At 44.3% G+C, this 25,689-nt stretch overlaps 1 protein-coding gene across 6 annotated transcripts in view; it reads left to right on the top strand.

Moving 5' to 3' along the window:
- Nucleotides 1-25,689, top strand: part of ARHGEF6 (Rac/Cdc42 guanine nucleotide exchange factor 6) — a 99,762-nt gene that overhangs the window by 53,029 nt on the left and 21,044 nt on the right. For 5 of the 6 annotated variants that reach the window (XM_004000941.5, XM_011279489.4, XM_045051089.1 and 2 more), the window contains 3 exons: nt 5,038-5,132; nt 8,080-8,175; nt 9,814-9,936. In XM_004000941.5, the coding sequence (XP_004000990.2) occupies nt 5,038-5,132; nt 8,080-8,175; nt 9,814-9,936 (314 nt within the window). The remainder of the gene's footprint in view (nt 1-5,037; nt 5,133-8,079; nt 8,176-9,813; nt 9,937-25,689) is intronic. The other variant, XM_045051090.1, reaches the window with a different exon arrangement.

Genomic DNA, 25,689 nt, shown 5'->3' with positions numbered 1-25,689 from the left:
GGGGCGTGATCTCACGGTTTGTGAGTTCAAGTCCCGCATGGGCTCTGTGCTGACAATATTTGTTCCTTTGTGTCTGGCTTCTTTCACTTAGAATAATATTTTCATGGTTCATCCATGTTGTAGAATATATCAGTGCTTCTTTCCTTTTTGCGGCTAATATTCCATTGTATAGACACACGAGGTTTTGTGTAGACATTCACCAGTTTATGGACCTTCGGATTATTGCCACTTTTTGGGTACTATTAATGACGCTCTGTGAAAATTCATGTGCAAATTTTTGTGTGGACATAGGTTTTCATTTCTCTAGTAATTGAACTGCTGCGTCATATGGTAACTCTAGGGCTATTCAAATCCTCAGCCAACTTTTTTTTTTTTAATGTTTGTTTATTTTTTTAGGAGATAGAGAGACTGAGTACAAGCGGGGTAAGGGCAGAGAGAGAGGGAGACACAGAATCTGAAGCAGGTTCCAGAATCTGAGCTGTCAGCACAGAACCCAACGCGGGGCTCGAACTCACGAACCGTGAGATCATGACCCGAGTCGAAGTCGGAAGCTTAACCGACTGAGCCACCCAGGCACCTCAGAAGGAGACAGAATCTTAAGCGTGCCTCACGCCTGGCATGGAGCTCCATGTGGGGCTTAATCTCATGACTGTGAGATCATGGCCTGAGCCTAAATCGAGAGTCGGGCGCTGAACCGACTGAGCCACCCAGGCGCTCCTGGATTTTCTATTTCTTTTGTGAGTCGGTTTTGGTAGTTTGTATCTTTGCAGATTTTTTTTTTTTTTTTTTTTTTTTTTTTTTACTTTTTTGGGTGGTCGACCTAGAGCTTGCAATATATATTTAGAAGGAATCCGGGTCCATTGTCACAGAGCACTATACCGCTTCACAGGTAGCACAAACACCTTATAATAACAGAGTATACCTAATTCTTCCTTCCCACCCCTGGCATCATTACTGTCATTCATTTCATTTATACATAAACATACGTAGGCATCATATATATGCTTGTAGATAAGCATATATAATTGAATACATTGTTCCTGTTACTATTTTGAACAAACTGTTATCTGTTAGATCAATTAAGAATACAAAAAAAGTAGATGGGGCACCTGGGTGGCTCGGTCGGTTAAGCGACCCACTCTTGGTTTCAGCTCAGGTCATGATCTCGTGGTTTGTGGGTTCGAGTCCCACGGAGGGCTGTGTGATGGCTGCACAGAGCCTGCTTGGGCTTCTCTCTCTCCCTCTCTCCCGTCCCCTCCTCCCCCTCAAAATAAATAAATAAACATTAAAAAAAAAAGAATACAAAAAATTCGAGTTTTTATTTTATTTCATTTTTTTTTTTATTTTAGAGAGAGAGAGAGAGAGAGAGCGTGCAAGCGAGAGAGATGGGGAGAAGGGCAGAGGGAGAGAGAATCCCAGGCAAGTTCCACACTCAGCGCGTGACTGACGCGGGGCTTGATCCCATGACCCTGGGATCGTGACCTGAGCTGAAATAGTCAGATGCTTCGCTTACTACTTCTCTCGTACTTTCTTTCTTTATGTAGATCTGGGTCTCTGGCCTATATAGCATTTTCCTTCTTCCTGAAGAACCTTTTGGGAAACATTTCTTGCAAGGCAGGTCTACCGGCAACAAATTCCCTCAATTTTTGTATGCCTGAGTTCTGAAGGAAAATTTCACAAGGTACAGAATGCCAAGTTGGGGAGATTTTTTTTTTTTTCTCAACACTTTAAACATTTCTGTCCACTCCTCTCTTACTTGCATAGTTTTTGAGGATAAGCTGAATATAATTCTTATCTTAGCTCCTCTCTAGGTAAGCTGTTCCCAACCCTCCCCACCCTTCCCCCTGGCTTCTTTCAGGACTTTTTCTTTATCATTGTTTTTTTCTGCAGTTTAAATATGATCTGCCTGCTTGGTGTTTTCTGAGCTTCCTGGATCTGTTGTTTGGTGTTTGACATGAATGTGGAAAAATTCTCAGTCATTGTTGTTTCAAGTATTTCTTCTGGCCCTTTCTCTTTGTCTTCTCCTGGTAGCCTCATTAAACATATGTCATCTTTGGTATCTTCTTCCATTTTCTTTAGTCTTTTTTTCTTTCCTGTTTGCTTTTCAGTTTTGAAATCTTGTATTGACATATCCACAAGTTCAGAGACTCTTTTTTTAGTTAAAAAAAATTTTTTTTTAATTTTTGACAGACAGAGAGAGACAGACCATGAGCAGGGAGGAGCAGAGAGAGAGGGAGACATAGAATCGGAAGCAGGCTCCAGGCTCTTAGCTGTCCGCACAGTGCCCGACACGGGGCTCGAACCGTGAGATCATGACCTGAGCCTAAGTCAGACGCTTAACCGACTGAGCCCCTCAGAGATTGTTTTTTTAGTGGGCCAGTGTACTAAGGAGCCCACCAAAGGCATTCTTCATTTCTATTAGTGTTTTGGACCTCTACCGTTTCATTTTTATTCTAAATATTTCTCTCATTCTGCTTACAGTTCCCATCTGTTCTTGTATGCTGTCTACTTTCAGTAGAGCATGTTACATAGTTATATTAAAATCCTAGTCTCATTAATTCCAACATTCCTGCCATATCTGACCATGGTTCTAATGTTTTCTCTGTGTCTTCAAACTGCGTTTTTTGCCTTGTAGTACGCCTTGTTGCTTTTTGTTGAGAGCCAAACATGATGTACTAGTTGAAAGGAACTGCAGTAAATAGGTCTTTAGTAATATGGTGGCATGGCACGGGGGGCAGGGGCAGTATTCTGGAGCCCGGTGATTAGGTCTCAGTCTTTTGGTGAGTTTATGTCTCTGGATTACGAACTTCCCCAGTGCGTCTCAGCAGCTTTCCTCCCTTAGGTGGGACAGGAAGGCTAGAGGGACTGGGATAGGGTATTTCCTTTCCCCTAGGTGGGTTAGGCTCTGACGAAAAACCCGATAGATCAAGCTCTGGTCAAATAGTTTCTCTCTTGAGGGCAGACCTTGTTAGGATGAACAGAATGCTGTGGCGTATTTCAAGATGGCTCCCCTTCCTTTCCCCCTTCTGAAGCGGGACGGAGATTTTCCTCCCATTTCACTGAGACAACCTGGTGGCTAGCGGAGGTAAAACAAAAGATGGGCGAGCTGTCCCGTGACTGGGCCCCCTGGGGTTTTCAACTCTCAGACTGGGCCACGCCGAGCCCCCCAGCAATTCGGTCACAGTTCGCATTCTCCTGCCCTGCTGCTGAGTTCCGCAGAGGCCTCTGCTCATGGGTTTCTGCTCCAGCAAGTTTGATTTTCAGTGTCCGCTTGTCTGTCTCTCCAGTTCTGGGGGTAGTTGCTGACTTCCTTTGGGGTGCCTAAACTTTCTATGGGGGGGAGGAAAGCATCGCCAGCCCGTCACTGGATTAATTTCAGGGAGCAGTGGAACCTCCGGGCCCTGGGATTTGTTTCCACTAACACCTTTCGACAGTGGTTTCTGAGGAAGACAGGAACTGAGAGGAGACAGAAGTGGCTGAGGAGAAGGCCGTGTGACCTCAGTCCTCGCTTCAGAAGCCACCCTGTGGGCGGCTTCCCTCTAAAGCAGGGATTCTGACCTAGGGCCAGTATTGTCCCTCGGTGACACTGAACAATGCCGGGACACGTGTGTCATCGCCAGGCTGGAGCAGGGGTTGGCTAGTGGCGTCTAGCATCTCTCGGGTAGAGGCCAGCGATGCTGCTAGGCTGTAACGCACAGGGCGTCCCCTCACAGCGGACAGTTATCTGGCCTGAAATGTCAACAGCGCTGCCGTGGAGAAACCTTTTCTTGCCCCCTTACGTTGGCGGGACTGTCTCCTGCTCACTTAGCACCTACCTGTCCAGTGTCTCAGTGCCTCTTCACAATGGTCCCTGAGGTAGGTGAAATGTCACAATCTGAGGTGAGGCGGGTGAAGCCTTAAAACTGTAGCCAGGCTGTCAGTCGGGGGCAGAGCCCGGACGACCACCCTCCAGTCCGGTTGTGTCCCCCCAAAAGCCCACAGTCGCCCGGGCCTCCGCTGGCCTTGCTCACTACACCTTTCGAAGGCAGATCGTCATAGACTGTCCTGTGAGTACACGTCCCAGCTAAGAACGCCTCACGCTGTCTGGCCCTGCGAACGGAGTGGAAGCTCCCGGCAGGCCGCGCGGCATTCGGCCCAGAGCAGGCGTTCGGTACATGTTTGTTGAATGAATTAGGAGGTAGGAGAGAAAAGGTACGAAAATGTTAGCTTGCGTGTCTCGAGGAGCTTGAAGGGAAGGTTGGAGCTGCCCCCGGAAGAGGCTGGGGGATGGTGGGGCCTAGCACTGGTGGGGCAGGAGAGACTGTGGACCGTACGTGGGTTGTTTTGCCCAGAGGATTTTAATTTGGTTTTAATTCATAATACCGGTAGGCTTTGTTTCCCTTGCCAAATTCCTCACACTCCTGCTTCCTCTTCCCTTTGAATCGTTCATCCCAGCACCTTTTACCTTTTTTGAAAGACTAGGTTTAACTCTACTTAAAAATTCACCGTGGCCTCAGATTTTTGTCCCCTAAAGGTCTTACCAAAAACGTAAAGACATTTGACGGCATTTGACGTCCATTTTCATTAAATTATCCTGACATTGAATCTGCGCGTTCTAAGGTGGCTGGTCTCCACGTTCTCCTCCATAAAATGGGAATAACGATCCTTTGTTAGCTAACTGAGCCCTTTCCCGAGGATCAATGATTTAAGCACACAAAAGCATTCTCTCTCTCTCTCTCTCTCTCTCTCTCTCTCTCTCTCTCTCTCTTTTTTTATTAAATATATTTTACTGTCAAATTGGTACCCAAACAAAAGCATTCTCAACAGTACTGTGTAAATGGCCAGGCCCCTCCGGTTATGGGTGACTTTGAAAAATTGTATTCATATGACTTATGCAATATAACCATAATCATTAAAGTAGTTTGCTAGAATGAAACAAAGGGCATTCAGATTTTGTGCTTCTCACTTACAGTGCTAGCCTCATAATTTGGTTAAAAGCTCTTTCTTACCTGGGACTGTCCTGACAAATACAAGACCCTGACCTTTGTTTCTCCATAGGTGTTACAGAACATTTTGGACACGGAAAAGGATTATGCTAAAGAACTTCAGTCTCTACTTGTCACTTACTTAAGACCCCTGCAGGCCAATAACAAGTAAGATTGACGTTTTAAACCCGTTGCTAAATAAAGCAAGATAATGTCAGCATCGAGTCATTACTCTTATGTCACTGAATAATTGATTTTGCCCTTTAGAAGAATTTCCACAGATCACAGGTTGCCAAGAAACACGGTCAAGGCAACAGAAATTACGCAAGACGCTGCTGCTGGAGAGCTTGGCTTTCTGTCTCTTGGGGCTGTGGAAGGAATGAACGGATCCGCATTTCTGTCTGTCACAATTTTTATCTTGTACATCCTAAAAGCGACACATGCGGTTTTACCTCGCCCCAAGAGGGCCTGCTGGTGTTTCTATGCAGCAAACATGTAAACTGGAAAGTTTCGTGCTCCCCGTGACCTTTTCCTGCCAGGGCAGAAACTCTTTCCCGCGGTCTGAGAGCGGAAAGAGTGTGGCATTTTGTGGATGTTCATAAGGGCACTTCAAGCCTGTATTTCAGCCAGGCAAAAAGAGAATGATAGAGATGTTAACATGTTTTTGTTTTTGTTTTTGTTTTAAACAAAACATCCAAACCTTATTCTGGTCTTCGAAGTGACTGTCTGAGGCTGGAATTGAAAACTTAGTCTTCGTGAAAGAAAAATATCGACTGCTCATTTTGTGTGTGTGTGTGTGTGTGTGTGTGTGTGTGCTTCTAGAATAGCATATTAAACAGTGGCTAAGTGCATTTGTTTGTGTTTATATCTCACTTGATTACCCTTTACTGGAGATTACGATCTATAAGTCAAATAGAAAATGTAGCAGTTGGCCCATGTAATGGGAGACAAAAGCCTCCTCTTTTTCCTCGGGAAGAGTTTACTTTTGCTGGACAGCTGCCTAAAGTATTGGGCTTCAGTCAGGGAAATATGTTTCATATATTTCACGATTTTTCTCCCTTTTTTCCACATCATGTTTGCTAAGGCGTAAAGCCTGGCTGAATTTCCCAATTGGGAATTTTCCACGGCACTATGGGAATATTACTCCAGCGTGAAAGGATTTTATAGTCCTATGTTTTGTAAGAGCTTAAACGCGATCAACAACAAAGTGTCCTTTGTTATTATTATGTAAAGCACGAAGTGAATTCTGTGAATCATGCTTCTTTGAGCTGAATGGAAGGAGCCCCAGTGAATCACTGGGTCCAGCGCCCGGGAAGAAATCACCATCCCCACTGAACACATAAGAAAACTCAAGTCCAGAAGGGCTTACTGCCGTACCCATCACACAGCCAGGAAGTGGCCACGCTCGACCCACTGTGCCTCCTGCCAGCGGTGACATGTGCCTTCCGTTTCGCGGAGGTGACAGGCAGAGGCAGGACACGGAGGCGGTGACCCTGGGAGGGGAGATGGTGAGATTTCAAATGAAGGAGTGACTGATTAGCAAGCTGGAAACAGTAAGAGGAAAGGGAAGCTGGCTGGCTGAAGGTTTTGCTTTTGACTCCCCATCATAGGGGTTTTCCAGCGTGTGGTTCAGGAGGGCGATGGGGGCAGAGAAGCTGGCAGCTTTTTATGCCCGAGGGGTTTCGGGTAACGTTTGTTTGGGTGTTCCTTTTCTTTGTCAGCAAAAATGACTCTCTGGGAAACACGCCCCTGGTATTAATACATGAAGAAGAAAGGCCTTTTAAGTCTTCAGAAAAGCCTCCTCCCCGAAACGGTCTAAGAGCATGGACTCGGGAGCTAGAACGTTTTGATTGGCATCCTGGCTTCACCCTTCACTGGCTTTGTGACTCCGGGCGATTTGCTGGACCTTTCTGTGCCTGGGTTTCCTGACCTGTAAAACGGAAGCAACAGGGGCGCCTGGGTGGCTCAGTCCGTGAAGCGTCCGGCTTCGGCTCAGGTCATGATCTCACAGTCCGTGAGTTCGAGCCCCACCTCGGACTCTGGGCTGACGGCTCAGGGCCTGGAGCCTGCTTCCGATTCTGGGTCTCCCTCGCTCTCTGACCCTCCCCTGCTCATGCTCTGTCTCTCTCTGTCTCAGAAATAAATTAAAAAAAAACACTTAAAAAATTAATTAAAAACGGAGGCAACGGTCCCTACCTCATAAAGTTGTGGGCAGGTTACGACGCGTTATGTGTGAAACGCCCGCCTCCGTGGTAAGTGCCGGGTGAGTGTGGTTGGCGCTTCTGTTATCACGTACTGTCTGGTAGGGGAGGAATGGACAGAAGTCACAGCGCGGAAGCTCTGGATCAGACTGTTCCGTTTGCCTTTATCTGCTCCGTTCCACTCCACAGCAAATCAGTACTAGTTTCTTCTCCTGGACCTCCTCTCCTAAACATTTCCTTTCGTTGATCTATGAGCATTGCAAATTGGGAGAAACTGGGTTTTGTGATTTTTCCCCCGTGCATTCTGCGAGCATATATACTATCCTTCGATTGCTCTCCCAGCGGCTCTAGAAGACTCAAAATGCTTTACGTTTATCCCCCGTTATGATGCATTTTGCCTGTAAAATGCCTAAATGGCTTTTATAAACCTTCGTTTGCTTGACGATCATTATTCTTACTGCAGGAAAAGAAAATCAAGGAAAGACGCGTTCACTTTTATTTTTTTTAAGTTTATTTACTTATTTTGAGAGAGACAGAGACAGCGTCGGGGGGCGGGGCACAGAAAGAGAGGGAGAGAGAGAATCCCAAGCAGGCTCCATGCTGCCAGCGCAGAGCCCGACGCTGGGCTTGAACTCACGAAACCGCGGGATCACGACCTGGGCCGAAACCAAGAGTCGAACGCTTAACCAACTGAGCCACCCAGGCACCCCAAGTAAAGATGCTTTTACAAATTGTTTAAGAACGCGGACTTGGTGTAAATTAAAAAGCGAAAGTTAAAATCTAGGGGTTGCTTCCCTTGTCCCCTTTGCCAGTTATTAGCAAATCATCAGCTCGCTAGACCAGAGATAGATAACTAGAATCATCCTTAAATTCTAGCCACTGAAACTATGTATGTTTTGTTTTTTTTTTTCCAGTCTGAGTACTGTGGAGTTTACATCTTTATTGGGGAACTTTGAAGAAGTGTGCTCATTTCAACAGACGCTCTGCCAAGCCTTGGAAGAATGTTCAAAGTAAGTGTCACATATTGCCATCAAGATAGCCAGCAACGTCGCTTCCTTGGCGTGTTTTGTTTTCCTTTCAACTGTTGTCTTCGATTAAGGGCATTTTATGTTTACTCATTTGTTACAACTCTGATAAACGGTCCCGGTACAGAGAAAATACGCTAGGTGGTGGCATTCACAGGGCCAAACCATTAGTTGTATATATCAGGGCTCTACGTGCAGTAAATTGTTCCTGACTTTACTGAAAAATTGTATTGCTTTTACTGCTCCTGGGCAGTGTAAGAGCCAAATAAGGTCTCGATCGACCGCGGATGATGCCTTTGACATTGATTAGATGTTTTCTTTTGTACATTGCAAATGGAAAATTAGTCAGATGACTCATTTGGTTGCACAAGCTGCTGCTTCTCTTTAAATCACACCCAGGATCTTATCTGTTATGTTAACAGTTGAAACTTGAAGAAGTGGGGAAAGGAAAGTATATCTCTGTGTGAACCGCAATACATATTTGATGGCTAGCTCGATGGTTGAAGTGTTCAACTATGGAATGGGCTGTAATGATCATCAGGCAGTATATTTCTGTAGCAAGATTCATTTTCCAAGCAGTGTATCTTGGAGAAGTTGGCAACTTTCATCGTCTATAGCGAAACTGGAGGGATTGCCTGTTTCTTGAGCTGTCTGGGGCACGGGTGGTCATCTAGGAAGGAAGATGGTAAGAGCCCACACCAAAGAGACCTGTGGAGCCATCCTCAATGCGCACAGGGATCCAGCTTGTTGATGAGGGAAGAGAAGTCACCAGGTGAGAAGAGCAGATCACAAACTAGATTTGTAATCTTCGTTTTCCATTTTATAGAGAAAGAGGTAGGAGGAAGTCCAAGGAAAATGCCAAAATTATTATAATAGCTATCCCTGAATGGTGGGGTTCTGGGTAATATTTTTTTCTTTCTTGCACGTTTCTGATTTTTCTACAAATAAAAACAGGTGGCTTGTAACTTAAAAAAAATTAATTAAAAAAATCTTGAGGCCGTCCTGCCTAGGGACCACCAGGTCACTAAGACTACATAATACTCTTTTGTGATATGTCATTTTTGGAGTTGATGAGTTGTGTCTGTACTTGAACTTCACATAAATTAGCCGACAGTATTTTTGTGTGTGCCTGGCCAAAAACTTGAATATTATAATTTGAATAAATACCTTTTTTGAGAAAGAGAGAGAGGCACAAGTGAGGGAGACGCAGAGTAGGAGAGAATCCCAGGAGAGGCAGAGATAGAGAGGCAGGCTCACCCGAAGCAGAGCTCGAGCTCACCCGATGTGGTCCTCGAACTCACGAAGCATGAGATCACGACCTGAGCCAAGTCAGATGCTTAACGACTGAGCCAGCCAGGCGCCCTTGAATAAATATCTTAAAAAAAAAAAAAACCCAAAACCCCCTACTTCGTAATTCCAGGTAAGTACCTGACCTTATGTATCGGTGCTGTGTTTGGTGGTCAAGAACTTCCATTTCATGGAGGAAGTGATTATAATAGAGTTTCTCTTTTAATTTTGGCAAAAGAATTCCAAAGGTTTGCATGTTGCCAGGTTTGATTGGAGCCATCTTCCTTTATTGCATTTATTATTTTACATTCTATGTTTTATCTGTTTTACTTACAGGTTTCCAGAAAACCAACACAAAGTAGGAGGCTGTCTACTGAACCTCATGCCTCATTTTAAATCTATGTATCTGGCTTACTGCGCAAACCACCCTTCAGCTGTCAATGTACTCACACAGCACAGGTAAATTGTTACCATTTCCCCAACTAGGCTGCTTTACAGCGAGATCCTTTCCTAGGACTGCTTGGTTTGGACGTCCAAGGTCGCCAGCTGAACTTGTGATGACTGAGCAGCTGCTGTGTGCAAGGTCCTGTACTGGCTGGTGGGGATACAGCAGTAAGCAAGGAAGAGGAAGTCCCTCCCCTCAGAGCATAGACTCTTGAGAGCAATGCAGACGTGAAATCAAACACCATAAACATGTTGTAAGACAAAAGGGTAATGAAAAGGATGGGGTGAGACTGTGCAACATGGTTTCAGCTTAGTGTGGGGGCAGGGGAGGCTCAGGGAAGGCCTTCCTGAAGCGAAACTCTATTTGGATCCTTTGGTGTAGTCTTCCGGTGCCCCCATGAATGGTTTTTCTGAGTTGCTGACAAATAGCTCAAGTGCCAGGGGTCATCTCGGTTTCACTTTCCCTTTGTCTGGTGGGGGACATCTCAGGCAGTGCTGTGACTGGAAGGCAGATATTTACTAACATGGAGGGCGGAAGGACACGAGCGGTGTGAACTACCTGGCAGGTACTTTATGCAGTGGGCTGTGATAATAATTGTACAGGATTAGAAATTGTTTCAGATTCGTGGGGAATAACAGAACAGTGTCTCCTTTCAGAGTCCTCGCAAGGGACCTTGATAAATGCTTCTCTCTCCTACCCCTCCTGACCCTCGGGCTCCCTGTCCCTGACACATTTACTGATGCATTCATCTGGGCCAGCACGCTGTATGGTGGGTTTCTTTTTTGTAAGTTTATTTATCTATTTTGGGAGAGAGAGAGAGGGAGAGCGCGCACGAGCGAGGAGGGGAGGGGCAGAAAGAGAGGGAGAGGAAGAATCCCAAGCAGGCTCCGCGCTGTCAGCACAGAACCCAGCATGGGGCTCGATCCCATGAACCATGAGATCATGACCTGAGCCGAGATCAAGAGTCAGGTGCTTGACCAAGTGAGCCCCTCAGGTGCCCCTGTACGATAGGTTTAAAGATGCCGTTCGAACTTTGAAATCATGTGCTAGAAATCTGACGTGGTGGGAACAGTAGCAAGTACAACACACAGAGTCTCTCAGGACTTAACCTTAACTAGATTCAGAATGGATAGGAGTTGTAGAGACTGCTCATGGCCAAGAGGAATATTCTTCTCTCAATCTGGCTCAGACTTGAACTCCCAGAGCCGGACTGGAACACTAGTCAACACCAACCCTCGGAGGTGGTGGAATTTTGGGTTTTGACCTGCTCTGTTAGGAGCGTTATTGACTTCATAGAGCCGTTAAGTAAGGACATTTTTAAGGTAGAATTCAGTGGGTCCTACTCGAAGGTCAGTTTTTATTTCCCTGACCAACGTCGTGAATTCTTGTAGAATAGCAAACCCGGAAGTTGGAGTTTAAAGAAAGCGGAGCCGTGAATCTGAGTTATTTAGGCAAGTGGCTCAACTCCTTAGAGCTAATATTAGCTAATAATAGCACTGATAGTGTGCCAGGCACATGATGTAAGAGCCTATGAGGGAATTACTATTATTACCGTCTCTGCTTTACAGATAAGACGTTGGAAGGTCAAGGAATCTGCCCGAGAACCCATAGCCGTTAAGCGGTTGAGCCAGAATTAGAACCCAGGTCTGCCAGACTTCTAAACAGATATGTTTGTTAAGATATATATTTTACCTACAAAGAATGACTTAAATGCAAATTTAAGGAATTGCAATAAAGTGAACACCCATGGTACACACCACCCAGCTTAAGAAATAAAACATTACCACTTCCTTTTTTTATACACCAGGCTTACTGGGTTCGAATTCACATACAGTTAAATTATTCTTAGCATATTCAGAGTTGTGCAACCATCCCCACAATCAATTGGAGACCATTTTTATCACTCCCGAAACAAACCCATCCTAATTCAGGCGTTCGCTGGCACTCTGGACATTTCATTTAAGTGGAATCACACAGCACAGGGCCGTTTGGGTCTGGCTTTTTTCCCTTCTCGTAATGTTTTCCAGGTTCATCCATGTTGTAGCACTTATTAGCACCTTGGTCTTTATTTGTTAATTTTTATTTTTTTAAGTTTATTTATTTTTGAGAGAGAGAGAGAGAGAGAGCATGCAAGTGGGGGGTGCAGAGAGAGAGAGGGAGAGAGAGAATCCCAAGTCACCTCCACCCTGTTGGAGCCCAATGATACAGGGCTTGATCTCAGGATCCGTGAGATCATGACCTGAGCCAAAATCAAGAGTCAGGCACTCAACCGAGTGAGCCACCCAGGTGCCCCTAAGTACCTTGTTTTTTAAATCACCAAAAAAAAAAAAAAAAAGATTCCATTGTTTAGATACACAATATACAGCATACAATATTCAATACACTATATGCAATATACAGCATAATATTCTTCCATTCAAGGTGGTGGACATATGGATTGTGAATAATGCCTCTATGAACATTAGCTACAAGTCTTTGTGTGGACATGTTTTCATTTCTCTGGGGTGGACACCCAGGCGTGAAATCGCTAGGTCATATGAAAACTTATGTTTCACCTTTAGAGGAGCTGACAGACTGGTTTCCAAGATGGCTGCACCAATTTATATTCATTCCCGCCATTTTCTATCATCAGCGTTTGTGATTGTAGCCATCCTGACGGGTGTGAAGTAATATCTCATTGTGATTTGCTTTGCATTGCCCTGATGAAGGATGCTGTTAAATATCTTTCATGGGCTTTTTGGCCATTTGTATAGCTTCTTTGGGGGAAATGTCTATTCAGATCTTTGCCTATTTTATTCGTTTTTAATGTTTACTTATTTTTGAGAGAGAGAGAGAGCGCGCAAGTGAGTGGGGGAGGGGCAGAGAGAGAGGGAGACAGAGGATCTGAAGTGGGTTCTGCGCTGACAGCAGAGAGCCCAATGCGGGTCTCAAACTCATGAACGCTGAGATCATGACCTGAGATGAAGTCGGACGCTTAACCTATTGAGCCACCCAGGTACCTCCATCCCTTGCCTATTTTGGGGGCGCCTGGGTGGCTCAGTCGGTTAAGCTTCCGACTTCGGCTCAGGTCATGATCTCACGGTTCGTGAGTTCAAGCCCCGCATTGGGCTCTGCGCTGACAGCTCGGAGCCTGGAGCCTCCTTTTCTCCCTCTCTCTCTGCCCCTCCCCTGCTTGCACTCTGTCTCTCTCTCTTAAAAATAAATAAACATTAAAAAAAATTTTTTTTAATCCTTTGCCCATTTTTCAGTTGGGTTATTCCTCTTTTCATTGTTGACTTGCAATACTTTATATATTCTTCTTTATATCCTCTTATTAGATATATGATTTGCAGAAATTCTCTCCCATTTTGTGGATTTTCTATTCACTTTCTTGATGGGGTCCTTTTTTGTTTGTTTTTTGATGGTGTCTTTTGAATCACAAAAGTTTTAATTTCAAATTTGTCTTCTGTTGCTTGCACTTTTGGTGTTCTATCTAAAAAAACTATTGCCTAATCCAAGTCATGAGGATTTATGCCTGATTAAGAATTTTATAGTGTTATCTCTTACCTTTAGCTCTTCAATCTATTTTTAAAAGATGTTTATTTATTTATTTTGAGAAAGAGAGAGTGAGCGGGGGAGGGGCTGAGAGAGAAAGAGAGACAGAGAATCCCAAGCAGGCTCCACAGCTGTCAGCGCAGAGCCCGATGTGGGGATTGAACTCATGAACCTTGAAGTCATGACCTCAGCTGAAACCAAGAGTCAGATGCTTAACCGACTGAGCCACCTATGTGCCCCTGTTTAATCTATTTTTGAGTTAATTTTTCATATGGTATGAGGTAGGGGTCCAACTTCATTCTTTTGTGTGTGTATGTCTAATGTCCCAGCACCTTTTGTTGATTTCTATTCTTATAAATTTGTTATACTGTGTTTTATGTCTCAGAATTGGGTCTATCTTGGTGAATGTTCCATGTGAGCTTGAGAAGAATTTGTATTTTGCTGTGATTAGATAAAGTATTCTATAAATGTCAACTAGATCACTAGATTGATGGTGCTGTTCAATTCAACTATATCCTTACTAATTTTCTATCTGCTGGATCTGTTTATTGATAGAGAGATGTTGAGGTTTCTAACCGTAATAGTGGATTTATCTATTTCTCCTGTCCGTTCTATCAATGTTTGCCTTGTGTATTTTGATGTTCCCTTCTTAGGTGTATTCATGTTAAGGATTATTTTGTCTTATTGGGGATTGGCCCTTTTATCTCTATGTAATGCTTCCTCTTTATCCCTGATAATTTTCCTTATTCTGATATCAGCTTTTCCTGAAATTAATATAGCTAATCCAGCATTTTTAAAAAAAATTTTAACGTTTATTTATTATTGAGAAACAGAGAGAGACAGAGCATGAGCAAGGGAGGGACAGAGAGGAGGAGACACAGAATCGGAAGCAGGCTCCAGGCTCCGAGTTGTCAGCACAGAGCCCGACGTGGGGCTCGAACTCAGAAACCCAGAGATCATGACCTGAGCCGAAGTCGGATGCTCAACTGACTGAGCCACCCAGGTGCCCTGAAGCCAGCTATTTTTTTGATTACCGTTAATATGATATATCTCTTGCATCCTTTTCCTTGTATTCTGTCTGTGTCTTGTAGACAATATGCAGTTGAGTCTTGTTGTTTAACCCACCCTGACAGTCTCTGTCTTTTAATTGGTGTATTTAGACCATTTACATTTAAAGTGCTTATTGATATAGTCAGATTCATGTTTACCACGTTTATAACTTTTCTATTCATTGCACTTGTTGTTTGTTTCTTTACTATCCGCCCCCCCTCCCCGCTTTTACTGACTTCTCTGATTTTAGTTAAATGTTTTATATGATTTCATTTTATCTTCTCTCCTAGCATATTATACTTCTAAAAAAACTTTAGTGCTTTAGAGTTTATAATATCCATTTATAACTAATCTAACAGCACTTTCACATAACACTTTACCATTTCATAGGTAGTGTAGGTACTTTATAAAAGAGTATTCTCAATTCTCCGTCATCTCTTATAACATTGTGCTCATTCATTTTATTTTTCCATAAGGTAAAACCACCTAATATATCATCACTATTATTACTTTTAAAAGTTATCTATTAGATCCACGAAGAATCAGAAGAAGAAAAGATTTTCTTTTACCTGCATTTATTATTCTCTAACACTCTTCCTTTTTAAAAATTTATTTACTTTGAGAGATAAAGAGAGTGTTCCCACAAGCCAGGGGAGAGCAGAGACAGAGCGGGGAGAACCCCAAGTAGGCTCCACATTGTCAGCACAGAGCCCGATGTGGGACTCGATCCCACAATCTGTGAGATCATGACCTGAGCCAAAATCAAGAGCTGGACGCTTAACCAACTGAGCCACCCAGGCACCCCAACACTCTTCCTTTTGTATGTAGATCCAAGTTTCCTTCTCTCCGAAGAACTTGGTTTAACAATTTTTGCAAAGGTGGTCTATTGGCGATAGTTGCCCTCAGTTTTTGCGTGCCTGGGGAAGTTTTATTTCTCCTCTACTTAATTTTTTTCTCTTTTATTTTTATGGTGACCAAAAAAAAAAAAAAAAACATGTAGCATGAGATCTGTCCTCTTAACAAACTTTTAAGTGTAAAGATCAGCACACGAGAGGATTTTCCCCTGATCTTTACGGTGAGAACTTGCTTGGGCTCTTGGATGCAAAACCCACAAAAATATTTGGATCCTGAGACTGAGTTGCTGGGTTTTTTTTTAACTGTCCAGGTCGTCCACACTTAGACTCTTTAAAAAAAATTTTTTTTAATATTTATTTTTGAGATGCAGAGCGAGACAGAGCATGGGCAGGGGAGAGGCAGAGAGAGTGCTGGGGTTGGGGGAGGACACAGAATCCAAAGCGGCTCCAGGCCCCAACAGACTCTTAAAATTAGCATTTGAATGTTTCTGCCAGTTACTGGAGCCAGTGGTTTGTCCTTCAGGGAAACATATCTCTGTTTTAAGTCTCTGTATTTTACCTGTCTTTCCAGATTTGGGGGTGGTGGTTTCCCTGTGATCCCAATTCCTAGTAGATCTAAGAAAAGTCATGGATTTCTCAATTAGTTTTTTACTTGGGAGAATAGTAATGATGCCTTCCGAACTCTACATGTCAGAGCTGAAACCAGAAGTCCTCCAGTGATTTGGTTTTTTGTTTTTTGTTTTTTTTTTGAATTCTTTCTTTGGTAGTTGCTCTGATGCTTTCCATATATATCTTATCAGAATCTCCTTTATAAGTCACACTAAGTTAATTCTAGTGAGATATACGAATGTGATTCCTGGTATAACTCTGTTTCCTCTTCCCTTTTTGGGCTGCAATTGTTATACATATTACATCTGTAAGTTACAAGCCCAGTAGTATATTGCTACAAATATTATTTTATGTGTAATAATGAAAATGAGAGAAGAAAAGAGGGCAAGGATGTATTTATAGCATCAGTTACATTAACATTCTCGTTGACTATGTGTTTATTTCTTCCTGTGGATTTGAGCTACTGTGCTCTGGTTGTAAAATACATTACATTTCTATATGTTGCAGGCTTTATGCAATTGTTTTTACATTAGTTAAGAGAAGAAGGAGACATATGTATTTTTACTGTCTTTTATGATAGGTCAGTTTACATCTCTCTTCTTACAGGTAGATTTGAGTTTACATCTGGATTTACTTGATTTTCTCACGTAACTTTAGTATTTCTTGTAAGGTGGGTCTTCCAGCAAAGAGTTCTTTCAGTTTTTGTTTATCGGGGGATATTTTCATTCCACCTAAATTTTGTTTTAAGTTTATTTATTTATTTTGAGAGAGAGAGAGAGAGAGAGAGAGAGAGAGAGAGAGAATCCTGAGCAGGCACTGTGCTGTCAACATGGAGTCTGACTCAGGGCTCTATGTGGGGCTCGAACCCACAAACTGAGAGATCATGACCTGAGCCGAAATCAAGAGCCAGATGCTTAAACAACTGAGCCACCCGGGTGCCCCTTTTCCACCTAAATTTTTGAAAGATAGTTTGGATGGATATAGAATTCTTGGTGGGCAGTTTTGTTTCTTTACTTTGAGTATATCGTTTCACTGCCTCCTTGCCCTTATTAATTCTGGTGAGAAATTAGCAGTTTATCTTATTCAGGTTCCCTAGCGCACCATGAATTGTTTTTCTCTTTCTCTTTTTAAGATTTTCTCTTTGCTTTTGTCTCTCAGCATTTTTACGATAATTTATATATGGATCTCTTTGCATTTTTTCTACTTGGAATTCATTGAATTTCTTGGATGTGTAGATTGACATGTTCCTCAAGTTTGGGAAAGTTTTCAGTCATTATTTCTTCAAATATTTTTCTGCTTCATTCTCTCTTTTGGGACCCTCATGATGCACGTGTTGTTGTGCTTAAAGATGTCCCACATTTCTCTGAGGCTTGTTCATTTTTCTTTTTTTCTTTTAAATGTTTATTTATTTTTGAGAAAGAGAGCAGGGGAGGGGCAGAGAGAGAGGGAGACACAGAATCCGAAGCAGGTTCCAGGTTCTGAGCTGTCACCACAGAGCCAGATGTGGGGCTCGAACTCACGAACTACGAAATCGTGACCTGAGCCAAAGTCAGAGGCTTAACTGACTGAGCCATCCAGGTGCCCTTCATTTTAATTTTTTAGAAAAAAATGTGTATTTATTTTTGAGAGAGAGAGGGAGAGAGAGAGAGAGCACACACGCGCACACACACACACACACATGCACACACACATGCACAAGCGGGGGAGGGGCAGAGAGAGAGACGGAGGCACAGAATGTGAAGCGGGCTCCAGGCTCTGAGCTGTCGGCACAGAGCCCAGTGTGGGGCTCAAACTCACAAACTGAGAGATCGTGACCTGAGCTGAAGTCGGATGCTTAACCGACTGAGCCACCCAGGCGCCCCACAATGATTGTACTTTATAGCCTGAATTTCCATTTGGTTCTTTTTTTTTTTATAATTTCTATCTCTTTACTGATACTCTCTGTTTGATGAGACATTGTCATTATAGCTTCTTGTAATTCTTTAAGCATGGTTTCCTTTTGTTCTTAGAACACATTTATAATGGCTACTTTGAAGTCTTTGTTAAATCTGACATTTTGTCATTCTCACAATTTCTGTTGTCTCTTTTTATCTCCTGTGTATGGGTCACACACTCCTTTTTCTTTGTGTTACGTTAAAAAAAATTTTTTTTTGTTAACGTTTATTCATTTTTTGAGAGACAGAGCACGAGTAGGGGAGGGACAGAGAGAGAGGGAGACAGAATCCGAAGCAGGCTCCAGGCTCCGAGCTGTCACCACAGAGCCCGGCGCGGGGCTTGAACCCATGAACCACGAGATCGTGACCTGAGCTGAAGTCAGACACTGAACTCACTGAGCCACCCAGGTGCCCCAGTGTCGTACATATTTTTTTTTTTTTTTTGAAAACTAGGCACTTTATGTAATTTTAGCTTTAGCAACTCTGGATACGGATTCTTCTCTCCCCTCTTGGAGGGGGATATTTTTGTTGTTGTTGTTGTTTGCCTATTTGTTTGTTTAGTGACTTGACTGGACTGTCTTAGTGAGGTCTGTTTTGCCCACAGCGTGCATCCGCTGAGGTCACGCCTCAGAGGGCACAGCCTTGGTCACGCACACACAGTCACCCCGAAATGACAGTGGTTTTAGCGGGGTTCTCTTTGACCATCTCTCCCTGATTTTCCTGGTAAGCTGTTTACCCCTGGGGGCATAAATTCATCTGTCATCTGATCCAATTAAGTTCGCGCAGGGGTTGTTTTTGAGACCAGTCTTTGAAGTTTGTTCTGAGCGTTCTTAGCTGTCTCTTTCCTTGGTTCTGTCTAGTGACCTCAGTGGCCTATGGTTTACATTCTTGCTCTTAATTAAGAAAAGCTGCCAGCGCCCTCTCATTTGCTCACCACCAAAATCTTCGTTGTTTTTGCAAGAGCCTTTAGGCTTGGATTTCTCCTCTCTCTCTCTCTTTCTTTTCTTTCTTTCTTTGTCTCTTTCTTTCTTTCTTTGTTTCTTTCTTTCTTTCTTTCTTTCTTTCTTTCTTTCTTTCTTTCTCTTTTTTTCTTTCTTTCTTTCTTTCTTTCTTTCTTTCTTTCTTTCTTTCTTTCTTCTTTTTAAAGTAGGCTCTGTGTCCAATGTGGGGCTCAAACTCATGACCCAGAGATCAAGAGTCTTATGCTCTACTGACGGAGCCAGCCCCGTGCCCCTCCCCACGCTCTTTTTCAACTAAAACCAGTTCCTTTGGGGAGAGCTCCAGAGCCCTCTGTTCTTGTAGGCTGCCCTCCTCCCCTGGCAGAATCTTTGTGCCAGTGGTCTGGGCAGGGCACTAGCCTCTGCCCTTCTCTGCTTGCCTCACCCCGCACAGAACTTGTGCCCAACAGTGAGTGGGGGTGAGGGTGCAGGGCCCCGGTATTTTCAGCCTGCCACTCCTGGGGTAGAGCCCCCTCCCTATGTCTGTGGGGGTGCTGAGCACAGAAGGAAGCCTCCGACCTCTCAGCCACCCTTGCCAGGAATTGGCTTTTTCAGTTCAACGTTGAAGCACATGAGATATGCTAGTGAGATATGGTGTCCTTGGATTGGAAGCGAAGGGGAGAGGGACACCTGTCTTCTTGGCCACTAGGGTCTCTGTCAGGCTGAGCTGGGAAGGAGGACAGTTTCTAGAGGCCTTAAATGGTTGCTTTTATAGTTTCCACCAGCTTGCAGGTTTGTGGGTTAAATGAAGTAATGTATACCAAAGTCTCTGGCTTCGGGCCCCCCCCTGGCTGGCCCCGTCCGTCGAGCGTCCGACTCTTGATTTCGGCTCAGGTCATGATCTCATGGTTCATGGGATCGAGTCCCACATTGGGCTCTGTGCTGACGGCACAGAGCCTGTTTGGGATTCTCTTGCCCCCGCCCCCCGCTTTCTCTGCCTTCCACCTCTCTCTGTCTCAAAATAAACAAATTTAAAGCAAAACCAAGGTAGTCGTCACCACCCCTTATTCCGACTTTATTCATCTGCTGCGAGCTGCTAGTTCCTTTTTAGAAAAAAGGTGTGTAATATTTCCAGCACACAAAAACCAGAGATAAAATAAATCCCATCCAGGTAGCCACCATTCGGCTTATAAAACAAAATATAGCTGCAGCTGGAGTTCTGTGTGTGTGCTCCCTCGTATTTCCTGCTTCTCCCTCCCTCACCGGAGGGGACCGCAGTCCTGGATTTGTTTCTGTCATTTCCAGGAATGCTCTCCTACTTTACCAACCATCTTCAATAAAGAAAAAAAAAATGGTTCAGAGACATTTTTCTTGTGGTGGATACATAAACATCCTGTGTGTAAAAGGGCAAATTTCTTTTTTTTTTTTAATTTTATATGTTTGTTTATTTTTGAGAGAGAGAGGGAGAATGCGAGCAAGGGAGGGGCAGAGAAAGGGGGGCAGAGGATCCAAAGCAGGCTCTGCGCTGACAGCAGAGAGCCCGACGTTGGGCTTGAACTCACGAACTGTGAGATCATGACCTGAGCCCAAACCAAGAATTGGACGCTTAACCAGCTGAGCCACCCAGGTGCCCAAAGGGCAATTTTTTTTAATACCAATAGAAAGAGGTCCCTCTGGGGCGCCTGGGTGGCTCAGTTGGTTAAGCGTCTGACTTCGGCTCAGGCCATGATCTCACTTTTCGTGAGTTCGAGCCCCGTGTCAGGCTCTGTGCTGACAGCTTGGAGCCTGGAGCCTGGTTCGGATTCTGTATCTTCCTCTCTCTCTGCCCCCTACCTGCTTTCTCTCTCTCTCTCTCTCTCTCTCTCTCTCTCTCTCTCTCTCTCTTTCTCAAATATAAACTAAACATGGAAAAAAGAGATCCCTCTCATGTTCGCTTGCCATTTTTATGAGCACATATTCTTTTCCTTTTAACCTGAGAGTAGCAATTCCAGAAACAGTGTGCCTCAAGTAACAGACTTCTGTAGTGTTCAGAGAAGTTTCTGTTGTAACTGTGTGTTAAAATGTTACTGACTGCATTTCTCCATATTAGGAATTTAATTTTATGAATAACCGTAGAAACTCCTTCAAACATGATGATTTAAAGTTTGTCACGTAGTTAATTTAGAGGTTCTCAACTTTTGGGGGGGGGATTATATCCGGTTTGCTTCCTTTGGGTTGGTGATGTTTTTTGAGAATTTTAAATTTTTTTTTTCAACATTTATTTATTTTTGGGACAGAGAGAGACAGAGCATGAACGGGGGAGGGGCAGAGAGAGAGGGAGACACAGAATCGGAAACAGGCTCCAGGCTCCGAGCCATCAGCCCAGAGCCCGACGCGGGGCTCGAACTCACGGACCGTGAGATCGTGACCTGGCTAAAGTCGGACGCTCAACCGACGGCGCCACCGAGGCGCCCCAGAGAATTTTATACTATCCCTTGAAATGATGGAGGACTCATTGGAGTCCCATAGAACGGAATTTTTATCGAACCTTTGATTTGCATGTAAGGAGTGAAAATTAAATTGAAATACTCGGGGGGTTTCCCCAGACGTGGTTCTAACATAATCTCAGCTGTTTTACATGCATTTTGTGGCGATTTGTGCTGACACAGTAAAGGCGAGGCGTAGTTGAATGAAATTTCCAGAAATTTCAGTCTAAAATCCTGTTTTTGACGAAGCTGTCAGCTGAAATGAGGACTCTGGTGGCTTTCTGTTCTTTGCCTGCCGAATCTGTGGATGGTCAGACACTGGAAAATCACTGCAGCCTGGGCAGGCCAGTCAGTCGAACTTCTCCCTTTCAGCCTGCAGGTGGCAGTATCATACCAGAAATGCGCCTGACAATGGGCCATGAGGTCTAAGGCTTTAAAATTCATGGCGTGTTAGCACCTGGTGAAAAATGCAGTAATGTATTATCTGAATTCGGATACAGAGGCAGACCCCCACCTTGATGTGTCCCCATATTTACATATATTTGAATGGCTGCCCCAGTCTTTTGTTATCCCCTGGTTGAGGTCTTTTGGGATTTCCCCTCTCTCTCCCCTTCAGGCTTATTACTGAAGCTCTTCCTTCTTCCTGGGATTAACCTCTCCCTTACAAAAATACCCACTTCTCTCCCGCGCTCTGGGGTGGCTCCCATCCTTTTGACGAGAGAGAGGGGCCCCGATTTAAAGAGAGAGCAAGGAGATGGGAGAATGAGCGCCAAGACAGGTCTGAACCCTACCTACTTCTGTCTCCATTGCAGCGACAAACACCGCTGGGCCCTTTCCCTGTTGTGAGTTTTCACCCTCTGTTTACCATGTTGTCAGCAACAGAAGACTTTGAGAAGAACCCAAAGAACTGTGTTGTGTATTTGCCTCGGGACAAGGAGCGTTGGGAACATTCTGAAAGTGGCTTCTGTTCCATTTGTGTCTTGGAGGAACCGGGGAAGGGGTCAAGTGAGACTGGTCAGAAAAAAAAAAAGTGGTGGGAACAAAAAAGAAGCAGACAGCCTGGTCTGTGGGACGAGGTGAATGAAAAAGGAATAATAGGGATCCGCCCAGCCCAGTTGAGTAGCATCCCTGGGGTCTTCCACTGGCCAGACTCCCCACCCCCACCCCGGGGCCTCCAACAGAGTGATTTCCACGAAAGGGGAGTGGGAAGGAGGGGGCTGTGGAGGGGAGATCTCTGATCCTTTTCCAACTGCTCTAGGTAGACCTCTCATCATTCAAAGTAGAAATCTCTGGGGCGCCTGGGTGGCTCAGTCGGTGAAGCATCCGACTTCAGCTCAGGTCATGTTCTCACGGTTCATGGGTTCGAGCCCCGCGTCGGGCTCTGTGCTGACAGCTGAGAGCCTGGAGCCTGCTTCCATTCTGTGTCTCCCTCTCTATCTCTGCCCCTCCCCTGCTCACACTCTGTCTCTGTCTCAAAAATAAATAAATGTTAAAAAAAAAAAGTAGAAATCTCTGCAAAGATTCCACAGAAACACTCTTATATGATGTGGTTGAGCTCTGTATAGGTACTATAAGGTAAGATAGTTTTCTGGAGCTTTCCAGCCCAACCCAGAACATCCCAGAGCCCCATCCACCATGCATTCTGTCAGGTACACTCTATGTTGAGTCTAAAACGGCATCCATACCTTGACAACTGCTTGTGTTTTATAATATCACGTGTACAGAACATGTTAAGCTTGAAAAACAAGTCAGCCCGTTGACATTTCCAATAGGCCGCATAAAGTTAAAAACTGCATTTTCAAGACAGCTTGTTCTTTGGTATCACAATATATATTTGAGTGTTTCATTTTTGTATAACGATATTAATTTGTGCATTAAATTTATCGGGCTAAGTAAAATGTGTCTTTTAGGACCTATTAATTGTAATGGGCAGTGGCTTTATTAAGACCATTTTGTTCTTCCGTTGCACTCGTCAAATGTTCATTTCTTCCTGATAGCCGATGATCTCATGTTAAATGGAAAAAAAATTTTAATTCTCTTATAATATTAAGCAAGCCTAGAAGTTGGAATGCTGCACGGAAAGTAATAAGAAAGTACATGCTAACATTTGCTTTTAATTGTTGTAACCCCTGTATCAATTAGAGTTAGAATATTGAGGATGCGGGCAATTCTGTAGTCACAGAAAAACTTGTTTACCAAATTGAAAAGAAATTAGGAAAGTGATTTTCTCTAAATTACATTTCTTCTCAGATGCCTTCTCCAAATTCAAGTTATTTTCCTAATTATATTTTTTATGTAATGAATTTTTAAACCTCCTTGTGCGCTTGGTTGGAAACTTAACATCAATTGAGTTTCCATTAAGCTGGAAATCACAGCTTAATGGTAGTTTTTAAAGATGTGATTTTAGCAAGGTATTTGCCTTGGCATAGTAATAATAGTAATAAAGATGCATTTTCGGGCTGAAGCTTACAAAATACTTTTCTGTACAGAGGCAGCGTGGCATCATGCAAAGTAGCTACTTACTCAGGAGTACTCTCTCTTCCTGAATCTCAGGTTTCTCATCTGTAAAATGAATGTGCGCAAAGATCTTAGCATGAAACAGTAGCCTTCTAAACCCCAATACTGAATCTTCAGAATTTTAGTAGGAAGTAGGGTTTTTTTTGTTTGTTTTTATCTTTTTTTTTTTTTTTAAGTTTATTTCTTTATTTTGAGAGAGAGCGTGAGCGGGAGTTGGGGAGGGGCGGAGGGAGAGAGGGCGAGAGAGAATCCCAAGCCCGTTCCTCACTGCCAGCACAGTGAGCCCCACTGCGGGGCTCAAACCCACGAACTGTGCGATCATGACCTGAGCTGACACCGAAAGTTGGACGCTGAACTGACTGAGCCACCCAGGCCCCCTTGGTTTTTTGTTGAAAGTGTATATTTATTTTTGAGAGAGAGAGAGAGAGAGAGAGAGAGAGAGAGAGAGCGGGCTAGCGAGGGAGGGGCAGAGAGAGAGGGGGGACAGAGGATCCAAAGGGGGCTCTGTGCTGACAGCAGCGAGCCTGATGCGGGGCTCCAACTCATAAACCGAACCGTTACTCACGAACCAAACCATGAGATCATGACCTGAGCCTAAGTCGGGCGCTTAACCGCCTGAGCCATCCAGGCGCCCCTAGGAAGTGGGTTTTATCTCTGTTGGACAGATGAGTCAGCTGAGGCTAGGTAAGCGATCCAGGGTGACCAGACCTGTTTTATGACTGCAGGTCAGGGTACTTCTCTCCTCTCAGGGGCTTCGGGGGCCAGACTGCAACAACCGATGACAGTACTCGGTGTGGATTGTCAGGTGTGACCTCTGCCATGCGATCCAGCTTCCGTTAAGGCAGTGACTCCCAGCCCGTTTTCCCTGCACGGCATGTTCCTGGGACATCAGCTGAAACGCCATCCTTTTCTCTCTCACTCACAAAAGCCCAAGGAGGGAGGGTGTCTATTAATAGGGGTGACCTGCCATGCACCCCCTCCCCAAGTTTCCTTGAACACAAGGAAGTAGGTCATTTTGTAGGGGAGGGTTCCTGATCGAGGGTGATGAGAAAGATTGGTGGGACCAGGAGGAGTCTACAAAGTTAAGGCTTGGTTTTGGAGTCAGGCAGAGGTTCTTGAGTGAGAAAGGAAGAGGCTTAGAGCCGTGGTCTGCAGGACGGCTTGGAAGCAAAAAGGCCCGGAAGCCAGGAGACCAGTTGGGCTCTTGGAGTGAACCAGATGGGATGAAAGAAAGGTCCGAAGCAAGGCAGTGGCAGCAGGAATGCAAAGGAATAAACGCGAGACTGATTGGATACGCCCGGGCAAGCAAAGAGGTAAAAGGGGCCAAGTAATAAGCAGAAGTTTCAGAATAGGCTGGCAGGTCGGCAGTGGGTGTCCTCCTTTAATTTTATTTTGCATAAATGAATATTAAAATGATCTTTCAGCCCCAGGCCTCAATATCACGCGGGGGGAAAGGAGACAATCCAGACGGTGCAAAAAGGCAGAAGAAGCACGAGCTTCCTGGGCACAGTTCACAACATATGAATAGCCTTTTTCTTTTAACCGAGTCGTTGCCTTATGGGAATTGTCTGTGTCGCCTGCTGCACTGGTTTCAGATCCTAGGCTCCGTGACTTTGTGGTTAGTCACACAAACACGCAGCTATCCGAATTTTCAACTTGATTCTGAACATTATGAGTGGGTGCCCGGTGATAGGGGGCACGTGGTGAGTCGCTACCCTGCGCCTTTGACCAGCCAATAACTTGAATGTTTGCGGCGACTGAGAAAATACTTTTTAAAACCATGTGTTGGGGCGCCTGGGTGGCTCAGTCGGTTGAATGTCCAACTTCGGCTCAGGTCACGATCTCACGGTCCGTGAGTTCGAGCCC

Source organism: Felis catus, chromosome X, assembly GCF_018350175.1.
Source record: "Felis catus isolate Fca126 chromosome X, F.catus_Fca126_mat1.0, whole genome shotgun sequence".
In the NCBI taxonomy this organism is placed as follows: Eukaryota; Metazoa; Chordata; class Mammalia; order Carnivora; family Felidae; genus Felis; species Felis catus.
This window is presented reverse-complemented; position numbering and strand designations above follow the sequence as displayed.